This window comes from Protopterus annectens, chromosome 6.part0, assembly GCF_019279795.1.
Source record: "Protopterus annectens isolate FY-2018-M chromosome 6.part0, PAN1.0, whole genome shotgun sequence".
In the NCBI taxonomy this organism is placed as follows: domain Eukaryota; kingdom Metazoa; phylum Chordata; order Ceratodontiformes; family Protopteridae; genus Protopterus; species Protopterus annectens.
Genome location: NC_056737.1, coordinates 913,204,098 through 913,218,451, shown reverse-complemented (window position 1 = coordinate 913,218,451; position 14,354 = coordinate 913,204,098). Strand labels below are relative to the sequence as shown.

The following is a 14,354-nucleotide window of genomic DNA, read 5'->3' as shown; positions in this document are numbered from 1 at the left end:
ACTAGTGGAATTAACTTCACTCTTTACCATCATGGTAAACCCAAAACCTGCCATCTAATGGAACATCACATAGTCAGCTCCTTCAAAAAGCTTCCAGCATATAACTGAAGAATAAATTCAGCATAAAATAAAGTAGTGCTGTATGCTTGCATCACTCTTAGCAATAATAATTCAGATATACACCAATGCAATGGCAAGGGAGATCAACAGAGATGATTCCAAGTTGGAGCATGCACATCACCAAAAAGTACAGTTGTGTACACTTACCATAAATGTAGGTGTTCGAGTGTATTCACTGTTTTACCCAAATGACTGCAACAGTGAAACACGAAGAACATCAGTGAAGGAACTCTCCAAGAAGGAAAGTTAAAATAACAGACTAATCAAGACAACCTGGCTGAAAAGGACTATAGTTTGAGATAATTTCACTCTGGAATGTTCCCAAACATTATTTTGTGTACACCCCTCTGTCACTCCAGTTACATAAAAAGTGTCTCAGCAGCTCTGAAAGATAATCTGGCAGCACGTAATCAGTAAGCACATGACTTTTCAGAATGGCAGCAAATGTGCAATCAGGCATATGTTTTACACTAAACCAAGTATATTTTTGTCTGTTTCACAAGCATTAGATAATATAGAGAATGACACTTAGAACTGTCCAAACTAATATTTACAGATCAGTACACACGGCACTTAGAAACAGGAATGCTCCTTTGAAATGGGTGGGTCGCAAGCAACAAAGTACATGCATCTTGACTGAATGTAGCAACAGTTAAAGATGTTCATATTTTTAAAAGTAATGTGAGTTGGTGGTGGACAACAACAGGAATCCTTAGCACAAAATAGACATTTCTGACTACATTCCTGAATGATAGTTACTTTAAGGTATCTCCATCCTATGGTTAACAATATCTACAAAATTGTATGCCCTCTTCAGAATATATACTGTACACGCAACAAACTATATGATTACTTAGTTTTCATTTTTTTAAGAACTGTGAATGGCCCAAGCAGACACAAATATTACATTTTTAGGAGAGTTCTGGAAGCACAAAAAAAACAAAGTGACATGTTCATGGTCGCAGAGTTCACAAATGAGGGTTATATTTAAATTTGAATTCCCAAGCTCTGGGCTAGTTCCTAAATAACCATACTACACTCTGTCTCCAATTTAACGTCATAAAGTTTGTTTGTAATAGTTCTATTTAGCAGTGCATCTCAAATAAAAAAAATCCTTGTATAGTAAGATATATGTTTATTGTTAATTTAGGAGTGTGATCTGTACTATACAATCTTAGTCCGATTTTTAAAATATCAAGTAGCAGCAATGAAAATTTAATTTTAAATTATTTCCATTTATGGTGAAAGTTCTGTGCAAGCAGGCTATTAGAAATTGAATGCTAGTTTCCGTGGACTCATAAACTGTTTCACTACTTCGTCTGTCACTGCTTGTCTTCGGGCTTGATGTTCTGCTATCAAAGGCTGCAGTGTTTGAATGAGAATGCTCTTTAGCTCTCCGGTCAGCATGGTTCCACTGGTGTAATCCTAAAAGGAGCAGAAAATGTCAGCAAAAACTGAACTCGCATATGCAACAAAGACAAATAAAATAAGAGGCTTCACCTTACAGATGTATTATTTACCAACGTCTGATGGGGCAACTAGCCAAATTTCAGTGAAGGCCCAGGAAGGAAAGCTCCACACACAAAAATTACAAAGGATTAGTCATTACAAGAGTACAAAGAGTCATAAGTTCTACATTTAAAAGACAGTACTTAAACGGGTGTATATAACCTCTTCCTACACGTCTGGCTTTTGCAACTGCAAAACCTATAAACTGAGAAGTTGATTATGAAGTCAAGGAAATGGCAACCTGTATGCTAGCCCACCAAAGGATAATGATAAAAGGCATAATAAAATGATTATCTGACTAACGTTTAGATACTTTTATAAATTTTCACTTATCATTCCACTTGTCATCAGTTAATGAAACAAGAAAAAAAAAATCAGACAATCAATGCACATAGAAAATATATGCAAGTAATCCCCCCAAAAAAGACAACACTGCCCACCCAAATTAAATCCTTAGAAATGAAATTTAGTGCAAATAAAACAAAAATGTTAAAAATAGAAGAGAAGAAATAAAGTAGAATACAGTCTACAATCAGAAAAATGCATTACTGGCAAATTTGACCAAATTCAAAGCCTACACTACGATTAAACTAACAAAAATAAGTTGTACAATTAACATATCTCCTACTACTTCTTCTTTCGGCTTAACCCTCACTAAACTTAAAAAAAAAGTAAGATTTATATTAAAAGTATTAAAACATATAGCATAACAAGAGTAAAAAACAGATGTGAAAGTTTGTTCATCAAAAAAGTACAGTTTTGTACCTACCATAAATGTAGATGTTCGAAGATCCACATTGCTGCAGTCCTTACATATGGGTAGTCCGCTGTCCTCGGTCGGCCCGAATACCAAAGTATTAGGCTGACGTCGGTCAAGGGGCTTAAAACTGACATCAGGACGTCAGGGTACAAAAGCGCATGACCGACGTCATATCCTCAGTCTTTTCTTGCCCCAGATGTCAGAAGGCCCTAACAAGAAAGGCCAAAGCCAAAAAACAGCAAAAAATAACCAACCAACCCTGCACTAACCATATTTACAATATGTACAACCCAAACCACACCACCACCTCTAACTACAGAGGGGAAGGAGGGAGGGTATTGACTGCAGCAATGTGGATCTTCGAACATCTACATTTATGGTAGGTACAAAACTGTACTATGTTCTTCATCTCACATTGCTGCAGTCCTTACATATGGGTAGAATCCCAAAGCAGAGGTAAGGGAGGATGGCAAAACTATAAAGCATTAGGGGCTGCCAAAATGCCCTGTAAAATTGCAGTGGCAAATCCAGCCCTAGATTTAGAGTAAAGTGGAAGGTGGTAATGCTTAGAGAAAGTATGCACTGAACTCCAAGTAGCTGCCTCCAAAATATCTTTAGTAGCCACCCCCCTTAAAAAAGCTGTTGAAGTGGCAGTAGCCCTAGTGGAATGAGGCCTAATCCCAGCTGGAATCTCCTTACCATGATGGGAATAACAGAAAGCAATACAAAACCCAATCCACTTAGAAATAGTTTGTTTTGAAACAGGTTTGCCCTGAGAACCCAAAGCAAAAGAAACAAACAACTGCTGAGACTGCCTGAACCCTTTAGTTCTGCTCAAATAATATCGCAACTGTCTGTGTATATCCAAAGTGTGCAAAATCCTCTCCCCTTTATTTTGGGGGTTTGCATAAAAAGTAGGCAAATGAATAGTTTGGTTTAAAGCCACACTAGAAACCACTTTAGGCATAAAAGAAGGGTTAGTACGCAAAGACACCCTATCCTTGTGGAAAATTAAGAAAGGCTCAACCGCCATAAGGGCCTGTAATTCAGAAACCCTTCTCGCAGAGGTAATGGCCAACAAAAGCAGTCTTCCATGATAAATATTTCAACTCAGCAGTTGCTGCAGGCTCAAAAGGTTGTAGAGTGAGTTTCTCCAACACAAAATTGAGATCCCAAGCAGGAGTAGGAGCTCACGGGGTCTTATATTCTTTGCCCCTCTAAGGAATTGCTTAAACAAAGGATGAGAAAATAATGGTGGGTCACAGTCATAGTGAGCAGAAATTGCTGCAGCATGAACCTTTATAGAGGAGAAGGACAAACCTTTGTCCAATAACTCAGTAAGGTATTGAAGAGCAACACTTAAATTAGGCTTAGAAACATCAAAGTCCTTTGCTGTACTCCAAAATAAAAATCTCCTCCATTTATCTGCGTAAACTTTCCTTGTACTAGGCCTTCTGGCCTCCAAAATAACATTCAAAACTTGTTGTGGAAGCTGAGACCCTCCAGGGTTTAAAACAGAATATGCCAGGCTGTTAGATGTAGAGAGTGAAGTTTGACAGCAGGTGAGGAATCGAAGGCAAAGGCCATGGAGGCTCCCGTACCAGACTTCTCAGTAATGGGTACCAGTGCTGTCGAGGCCAATCCGGAGCTATTAAAATCATGGTTGGCTTGTCCTGTCTGACCTTCAGGAGTACCTTTGGGAGGAGAGGCAGAGGTGGAAAGGCATACACGTGAAGATTGCTCCAATTGAAAGAGAGAGCATCCACTTTCCAAGCTGTGGGATGAAACCTTTTTGTGCAAAACTTTGGCAGCTGGTAATTCAGTGGAGAAGCGAACAGATCTATGTCTGGAGTTCCCCATAACACTGTCAATTTCTGAAATACATGAGGATCCAATTTCCACTGTGGGGATCCATAATTTGTCTGCTCAACACATCTGCTAAGGAGTTCTGTGCTCCTGGCAGAAACCTTGCCTGAAGATTTAGCTGTAAACTGAGAGCAGTCTCCCACAAAATCATTGCTTGTCTGCATAGAGGATATGAATGCGCCCCTTGCTTGTTGATGTACCACATGACAGTTGTGTTGTCTGTTTGAATCAACACCTGCCCTGGAAGAAGTAAATCCTTGAAAGCTATCAATGCAAATTGGACTGCTAACATCTCCTTCAAGTTGATATGTAAATGCTGAAGTCTGGCAGGCCACGTGTCTTGTACCCATTTTCCATTTAGATGAGCTCCCCAAGCTTTGTCTGAGGCATCTGTCGTTAGAATCTGACTCGCCTCTGGTCGGGTCACAGAGAGTCCCTTGTTTAGGTGACATTCCTGAGCCCACCACAAAAATTCCTTTTGAATGCAAGGTATTATCTGAATGACAGTGTCCATATCTTGGCAGTGCTGCGCCCATACATTTTTGAGATACCATTGTAGCTTCCTCATATGCAGTTTGGCATTGGGAAGTACCAGAATACAAGATGCCATGAACCCCAAGGCTTGAAGGACTGTCCTTGCAGTCAGCCTGGACTGACGAGACAATTGGTGGAAGTAAAGAGAAAGATTCTTTTGTTTGTCCGGGGTCAAAAAGGCCATCTGGGATGCTGTATTCAGTCTCACACCCAGAAAGCACATGTCCTGAGAGGGTACTAGACTGGACTTTATTTCGTTCACAGAATACCCCAGGCATCTTAACACTGCCATCACATACTGTAAATGATGAAGAAGTTCGTCCTTTCCTTGGGCCAGAATCAGGCAATCGTCCAAATAAGGATAGATTTGTATTCCTCTTAGCCTGAAGAAAGCTACCCCTGGAGCCAGAACCTTTGTGAACACTCTGGGCGCAGTAGATAAGCCAAAGGGCAATGCAGAGAACTGATAATGAAAAGTCCCAGCCCGAAAACGCAGATACTTCCTGCAACTGGGCCTGATAGGAACATGAAGGTAAGCCTCCTTGAGATCCAGAGTCACCATCCAGTGATCTTTGTCCAGCAGAGGTAAAAGCTGTTGTAACGTCAACATTTTGAACTTGGGAATGTCCAGATATGTGTTGAGGATAGATAAATCCAAAATTGGTCTCCATGTGTTCCCTTTCTTTGGTACTAGGAACAGGCGAGAATAAAATCCTAGGCCCACTTCTGGCAGAGGGACCGGTTGTATGGCCCCTATTTGAAGTAGTAGAGAAATTTGTTTGTGAGCCTCTAGTCTTTGCTGAGGAGGAACGCCTGGCATGCCTTTGAAAGGAGGCAAGGTATGGAAATAAAACTTGTAACCTTGGTGTATGATATCCAATACCCATTTGTCTTGGGTAATCAAAATCCAATTTTCCTTGAAAAGTGCCAACCTTCCTCCCAAAGGTGCTGCCAGGCAAGAAGGATCTGGCACCTGAAAAGTAGGTCATTGGGCCTGTTTACGAAAGGACTGGCCCCTGCCCTCACCAAGATTGTGCAGGTGAACTCCCTGTTCTAGGTCTAAAAGAACTCTGAGCTCTGCCCCTACCACGTCTAGATCTACCCCTAGACTGAGAATCATAAGAAGGATACGTCCACCCCTTAGCAGGCCAATTCCTACTAAACTTCGGAGGCTGAACTTGCAAAAAATCTTTAACAGCCTGCATAGACTTGGCCTTGTCTTCCATTTTCTTCAAGACTGATTCCACAGGTGAACCAAACAACACATCAGACTGCAAAGGAGCATCCAAAATCCTTGTCTTAACATGGTCAGTTAAATTCTGATCCTTCAGCCAGGCGTGCCTGCGAAGAACTGAACCAGCGGCAGCCACCCTAGACGAGGCCTGCACAGCATCAAAACCACATTGTAAAGAATGCTTACCCACCTGTTCAGAGACATGCACCAAATCTTGTAATTCTTTACACTCAATGCCTTCCGCCAGAGCATCCACCTTAGACTTCAATTGAGAAAGAAGAAAGTTTTGATATTTCAACATATGAAACTGGCAATTCAAAGCCCTCATAGCTAAGGTAGAAGATGTATAGACCTTCTTTCCCCATCTATCCAAAGCTCTGGCCTCTTTATCTAGAGGAACTGGATTTTTTACAACAGAGGCCTTGACACCCTTAGGTCCCTGACTAATAGTTTCTGGGTCCACCCTAGGACTCTTATAAAGATATTTATGAGCCTCAGGCACCCTGTAATACCTATCCGGTTTAACAGGCGCAGGAGGCAGAGAATCAGGATTAAGAGAAGCCTCTGAAAACACATCTTCCACAACATCCAGAACAGGGGGTATAGCTAAGGGCCTATGTTGAGGTAAAAGCAAAAATTCCCTAAGCCTTTTCCGTGAATCAGAGAAGTCCTGACCTTCCCACTTAAAATGCTCCCTCATAGAATGAAGTGTCTCTGAAAAAGAAAAATCCTCTGGAGGAGAAGCAGAAGGAGTGGAATCATCTGCATCAAAATCAGAATAAGGAGAGTACTCCTGCAAGTCTTCAGCCGAAGACTCTGAAACATCCGAAGCCTGCTCAAAACTTCCCAACTCTGGCTCCACCCTAGGCCTCTTATCAGGAGGGGGCAAAGAACCTCTAATCAGAGTAATCAAATCTTCTGCCATTTTAAGCATGTGCTTCTTAGGCACAGACCCTGCAGAACTAGGAGTGACACCAACAGAAGCTAAACCTGGCCTGCCTCTGGGAGAAGCCTTGGAAACAGAAGGAGAGGGCCTACCCACCCTAGGAAGGGAGGGGAGTACAGTAACCTGAGAAGCCCCTTCAGCCTGACCTGCCTCATGAGAGGCCACATCCTGCAAAATCAAAGTCTCCCCCTGAGACTCCAGAGAAGTCTCCGTCGGAACCACCGGTTCCACTGAAGCCTCTAAAGAACCGGCGTCCGGAACGGACGACTCCTCTTGCCTGGGTTTAACTGTTTTGTCTTTGCACTTCTTCGTAGAAGCGGGCGCCGGAGAATCCGACGGCATATTATAATTGCACCGCTTACCGAAGACCAGCCTAGCACAATCTAACCTTCGCTTAATAGTGCGCTTATTGAACCTAGCACAAAAGCGACACCCAACTACGTCGTGCTCAGGCCCCAAACAAGGAATGCACAAAGAATGATAATCCCTATGCGGTATCTGTTTCCCACAAGAAATACCGTTATTCACTTTTTCTGACATCCGGTAATACACTGAGGCAAGAAAAAACCAAAATATTCCCCAACGGGGTACTTAGCCAACTTGGATTCGGTCTGAAACTCCGAACTCGAAAAATTTCAGAACGCCGAACGGCACTTGCAACGCTGCTTCTGCATCGGACCATGCGGCAAAAAAGACTGAGGATATGACGTCAGTCATGCGCTTTTGTACCCTGACGTCCTGATGTCAGTTTTAAGCGCCTTGACAGATGTCAGCCTAATACTTTGGTATTCGGGCCGACCGAGGACAGCGGACTACCCATATGTAAGGACTGCAGCAATGTGAGATGAAGAACATCTGTAAACAGTGTAAAACCTTATTCAATATATAGTTTACTCAGTCACAACACACTACTGACATGCATGTGAAACAGTAATCAAACAAAAATAAAACAGAAAATGGATAAATGAAATATTCAGGGTCTGGTTTATGTGACAAGTAAAACAGTTGCATCTTACTTCGGTTCTTAACCCTACAGCTACATTTCTGCACATCCAATCCTTTCCCTTTGGGTAGCTCCTTAAACATCTCGGATGTGCCCCTTCAGTTGGGGCAGACTTCTCAGGGAGTTGGTCTTGTGGTGAAATTCCTACAGCTGGAGTACAAAGGTCCTATATGCTAGCATCCTGAAGAAGTGGTCCTTCACAATCCCTACACTGGAGGAACAATACACAGTAATGCCAGCAAGTCTATCACTCTCTCTTGAACTTCTGGGTTTCAAGGCCTCCAATCTTCACCACAGGTCATGTAGACAGCAGTTATCCATGAGCCTTCTCCCTCAGAATTGAACAGCTGGCCGCTTCATCTTATCCCCCTCTCCCCCTGACCACTACAGTGGCTCAAGCCTATTCCTGAACTAGAACTGACATCCTCCCCTTCTGTGCCACTGATTTGGCTTCATACGAGACATTTTGTAATGTAGGATTAAGGAGTCTGTTCATAATGCAATGCTTTGTCACTCATTTTACTTACTGAATGATTTGTTAAATAGGTGGGTAAGGCTTGCCCAAGCTCCTTTTTGCATCCACAGCTAGGGCAGTTAGCCAAACATTTAAGATTCAGACTATGTGATCATATTGCTACAAGCCACAAAGCAATATGTACATTTACACAGAGAGTCTAATGAACACAAAAGATAACGGTTAAGGTCTCTATTCAAGCTCACATTATAAAAATGTTAGCCTATACTAGATCTGTACATAAGATCTATACTAGGATCAGTAATACACTACTAAGTAGATCTACTGTGATTAGTAAAGAGACAGTATTAATAGTCTGGGAAAATGCTACATACATATGTGCAATACAGCATTTTTACCTTTTTATAACATGCCTAGGAAATAACGCTACTAGTTTCGACACTGCTATTTTGCTGCTGATCTGGCTAGGTGTATGGCAAGTTTACCTAAGTTAGTAATTGTGAATAAAGCAAAAAACAAGAGTAGGATTTTTGAGGAGTTTGAGAAGATTTTGACACTCCTGCGATTTTTCACAGTTCTTTAGACAGGCAGTACCTGTCATGGAATATGTTAAAAGGTCAGGAGAGAAGGAGTTGCTTGGGTGGTTACAGATATCCAGCTCGCTTTTTCCAGCAAAAAAAAAAAAAAACAAACACACACGTTGACCGGGCTACTTATTTTTCAGGGTAGTGTGAAGAGTGATGCATACAGAGAAGGAAAAATGTCAGAAAGTGTATCTTAATATGCTTTCATTTCATGGTGTATTTCTGAGTGTTTTTCTGTACCTACCTAATGATTTACCTTCCTGCCAATTACTAGAAATACTAGCACGGCAAAAATGTGGGAAGTTCTATTTTTTCCAGAAAGTTCTTTGATGGAATTTGTAGCTCATGCTTAATATGCAGAGTCAGAGTCAGGAGAACTTAGCAGAAATAATACTGTAATGTTTAATTGGTCAGTGGTTGTTCTAAGATTGATACAATAATGTTGCATCAATAAACGTATAAAAATATATGATTTTGCTGTTCGAGGAGACAGGGCTGTGATTTCCTAGTCTTCCATGTACACAACTTTATTTACAATAAAGGAGATTGTTTTCTCGGCTGAACTGCGTCATCTGAAAATGATTTGACTTTAACAGTAGGCATGTTTGGACCAGAATAATGCATAATAATGTCATAACATCAGTGGGCCGAAGGCATGCAGTGAGGTCACTGACTAATAATGACAACAGGATGAAGACAAGGACTGAGCCTTGGAGTAAGCTGGATGTGAAAGTACCAGAAATGCTGGTGTTGGAGGAGTTTTTACCGGAGAAAGTTCTACAGGAAAGGTATGAAACATTGTAAAGTAGACTGATTAAAATAGAGAAATGTAATTTTTTATAAGCATAGAATGACTGAAACTTTCAACTTTTCTTAGTATCGATAAATGTGGCAAATGCACGTTCTAATTTTCCACACTTGAATACATTCTGCTATCTTGGTAAATGTCAGCAAGTTATAGCCAGATCTAAACCCATGCTGATGGTCTCTAAAAATTCTCTATTAGTTCAAATGATCAATTATTTGATCACACAAATTTTTCTGTAATACTTTCATTACTGGGCATAGAAATGAAGTAGGTCTACAGTCCTCAGTATCTACGGGTCAGTAAACATTAGGGATGGGAAGTATAAAACTAAAAAAGCTGCCAAACCAGTCAGTTTAATTGGCAAAATGTCAATCCTGAAGTTCAAGTTTCAAGACAGAGAATGATGCTTTAAAGGCAGAAGAAGGTGCAAAACTCATTTAGGCAACTACCTAACCAGGCAGCACTGGAGCACAGTTCTTTTAATTTGTTAACCATACAAACCCAACAAACACACCTACTTCAAGGCAACCTGAGTCACTGCCTGGTTAGATGACTTATCAGTCACAAAGTAGGTTAATGGTAACTGAGAAGCTGACAGCCTTAATCCTTTGTACTGCACTGCTAGACAGCTCTGTCTAGAAAACCCTGATGTGCAGCGATGACAGAAATATAAATCTTGACTGTGGAACAATTAAGATTTGGATCAAACAGGTGTCAAAGTTTACTCAAGAATATCTGCAGGTTAGGCAGCACTGTAGGGTACAGGATAAAGCCCAAATTATGGCTTAGGTGACTCAGGTTCGATTAGTGGCCTGGGCATCTAAGACACTGCCAGGGAGGGATGTTCATCCAAGGGGTGAGGACATTTGTCAGAGACGGTCCTTGAGGGGAGTAACCCTCTAACATTGCTGGTGAGTGCAGGGATTGGGACAGGGAAATAAGGGTAAGTTAATAACAGCTCCCCCACCTGCAGCAAGCAGAAGCAGTTGCTGGCACCCCACCCCATGCCATTAAGATCCACTTCAGCCTCAGCTAAGTCAGAGAAGTCCAGGTGAGGAAGAAAGAGCAGGTAGACGCCATCAATAGAGCCACTTGGACAGCCAGACAGTATGAATCAGCAGGAGGGGGTGGGAGAATCTGCAGGTCAACCATTGCAGCAGTTCTGGATATCTATATGCTCAAATGGAAATACTACTCCATTTAGAATATGTCAGTCAAGTTTAAGGATTTCTGGTAGTTTTATTCACAAGTGAGACTCCCACTGGATGGTCCAGCTGATGTGAGGGGTTGTAAAAGAACCTTGAAGCAGACCAAGATGTTACTGAGTTTGTCAGTTAGGACACTAGCAATGGCTTCCATTTCAGAAAAAGTGAAGTCACTAGACAGCTCCGTGCAGAATGGCATTCTGAGTTTCCTGATGTAGTTGAAAAAGGCCCTATGATTGTCCTAGGAAGAAATGGCAGTTTTTTTGTTTATAGTTTGCCTTACACTTTCTAATGGCACATATAAAAGCTTTCCTGACAAGTTTTCATTTTTTATTATGGAGAGAGGAAGGACTTTTTGCTTATAGCGAGTATTTTTTCTAATTATTATAAAGTGTGATTAAGTGAAAATTTTACCACAAGGGTTTATTTTTGAATTTCCTATTGTTCAGTAATTCCTTATCAAAAAATCTCAGGGTTGGAAAACTTGAAACTACTTAGAAAGGCTTCATTAACTGCTTTGTTATATTTTCTTTCTTAAAGGTTATACAGACAGGACCTCTGCCTGTCTACAATGCAATATATGATCCAGTTCTATTTCAAAGCTCTTGTCTAGAATGCACTGGTTGGAGGCATGAACACAGTCTGGAGAACCTAGTGCTAAAACACATATCAGTAACACAAAAACATGATAAATACTTTACAAACAGTATCAGGAGTCATTACTCAGTTCTTTCAATAATAACCACTACTATTCAAACACATACGTATACACGTGTGTATTATATATGTATATATTTTAAGTCCAAAAACAATATAGACACTAGTTTATAAAAAGAGTGTACAGTTGTATAAGCAAACTTCCCATAAAAGTATAGGTGTGAATGATCACTACAACATCCTGCTAAGGATATAACAGCCAGACAGTTTTCACAGCTTAGGAGTATCTTCCACGTCCCCAGACCATTAACTAGCTTCAGCAGAGCTGAAGAAAGAGTAGGTGCTAAGCCCCTCAGGGCTTTCATGCCAACTGAGACAGGAAGGCTAGAGCCCTGAAAAGTTCAATGCTTGGAAAATAAAGAAAGGTTCGCACTTTGGCAACCAAACCAACCAAACAAACAAAAATAGGGGGATGGAGGAAGCAGCAATCACTAGAGCATCTACTCTTATGGCAAGTTTACTTACACAACTGTAATATGTTCCTCATTTGATCAAAGCTGCACAGCCCTAGCTATATGGATAGACTACTATATCTTAAAGTGAATGGGAGGAGGAAGGATGCGATTCCACAAGCTTCTGGAGAATAGTCCTAGCAAAGTGTGTCCAAGACCTAGAGAAGGAATCTAGTTTGAAGTGCTTTGTAAAGGTACGTACAAAGGACCATACACTTCTTCTACAATACAACTCTTTCCAAAAGCCACAGATGAAGCTGGGGCCCTGGAAGAGTGAGCCTTGACCCTGACTGGAACTGCCTTGTTGTTGGGCTGAGGGGAAAAGAAAAAGGTAATAGCAGGATATAACTGGATATAGTCTGCTTTGGCATAAGGCTGTCCTTTTTATTACTTTCACAAGAAATGAATAACGCTCAGAGTTCCTGAAAGTTTTAGTTCTCTCAAGACAATATTTCAATTGTCTGTGGGCATCCAAAGTTGGTGTTGCCACCTATCCTTTTTTTCCCCGGACTATCCGGAAATCAAACTAATTGTCTGGTAGTCTGGAAATCACTGTACAAACTCTGGTATTCTGTTTCAAAAAAAGAAACAGAATATCGGAGTTTGTTAAACTTGCAGGAAAAAAAAGGCATCATGAAAGGAAAAAGAGGGCGTTCCTGCTCTTCTGACGTGGTGATGGCATCACGAGGTGGGTGGGAAGTGGGTGGGGTTATGGGATGTGCAAGAGATGTGGCCCAAGTCCGGTTTTAGCCACAAGGAAAGGTGGCAACCCTATACAAAGTATGGAGCATCCATTCTTCCTTGTTTTTAGGTTCAGCTAATTCAGAAATTCTCCATTACCCTCTGTGGAGGGTTAAGCGGATGAGGACTAGCTCGGTGTGGTTGTATGGTGGAAGTCTTGTGAACAGAGTCCAGTGGCAGCTCTGGTATATCAGGCTTTCGCTGACCCTCCACTTTGATGTACCTGTGGGAGCAAAGTTTGTTAATTTAACCTAGTATTTTATTTTGCTTTATTTAATTTATAAAAAGAGAGAGAGAGCAGGTACTTCCCTAAGAGTATGGGACCAGCTGTCCAGCTATGCTAGTTGTTCGTTCGATGGTCTTCATTGGTGGAAAGTTCTATTGCTGAAGCCTCATTCGGAATAGCTTTTTGTTTCACCTGGAGTTTCTCATCTGTGAAAAAATTCTTAAGAAAGTTTCTATGATGGAGTCTAACCAGTCAAAAAATATGCTGAAGTAGAATTTTAAGATCCTTTATTGGTTTTCAAGAAGAAGACATTTAAGCACTGCTCTGTTTGTTTTATCTATCGGAGTGTGAGGTTATATACTGTAAAAGATGGGGGCATCTCCAGGGTTATAGCCAATCAGGATGCGTGGGAGTATGTTGCGGCCTTTCGCCTTTATTGAAAAATGTGTTTTGTTCTGTATTTTGTGTTCCAAAGACCTTGCGCTTTATCTCCAAGAATGCTGCTTTGAAAGCAAAGTCTAGGGCATCTGTTGTTACTGACTGTGCTGGAACTAGAAGGGAAAATGGGAAACCTGGATTCTGATAAACTTGGTCTCTCCACCAAAGAAGTTCCCTTCTCACAAACCCTCATATAGGAATCTGGAATGTTAGTGGATACTGATGCTGGCACCATACTAATCTTTAGTACCACTGAATCTCTCTCATGTAGAGTCATGCTAAAAGAATAACAGAAGCCGTGAATCCTAGTATTCTGAGAAATTCTCTTGCTGAGACCTTTGAGTGGGAAAACTCAGCAACATATCTGGGTATAGATCTACTTTTTTTCCAGTGGAAGAAAAGCTCTTTGAACTGAGGTATCTAGGAAACACCATATGAAAACAATCTTGAGAAGGAGCCAAGTAAGGCTTTTGAGGGTTTTCCTGAAACCCAGTCTGTGCAGGAGATCTATCATGGAAGGGAAATTCTTGATGCACTGAAAAAGACTCTAAGATAAGCAAGTTATCTAAATAAAAAAAAAGTGAGTAGTTTACAGTCTGCATTTGGCTAACACTGGAGCTAGACACTTTGTAAAAATGCTACTGGAGCAGCGGAAAACTAAAAGGGTAATGCAGAAAACTGAAAGTGTGATCCAGACACAGGAAACCTTAAATTTTTGAAAGCTGGTGCTATGGGA

At 41.1% G+C, this 14,354-nt stretch overlaps 1 protein-coding gene across 1 annotated transcript in view; it reads right to left on the bottom strand.

Moving 5' to 3' along the window:
• Window positions 1-1,238: 1,238 nt before the first annotated feature.
• The window catches only part of WARS1 (tryptophanyl-tRNA synthetase 1), a 572,087-nt gene continuing 558,971 nt past the window's right edge, over window positions 1,239-14,354 (bottom strand). Inside the window, exon 11 of the mRNA XM_044074563.1 lies at window positions 1,239-1,545. Within this exon, the coding sequence (XP_043930498.1) occupies window positions 1,387-1,545 (159 nt within the window). The 3' untranslated portion in view covers window positions 1,239-1,386. The remainder of the gene's footprint in view (window positions 1,546-14,354) is intronic.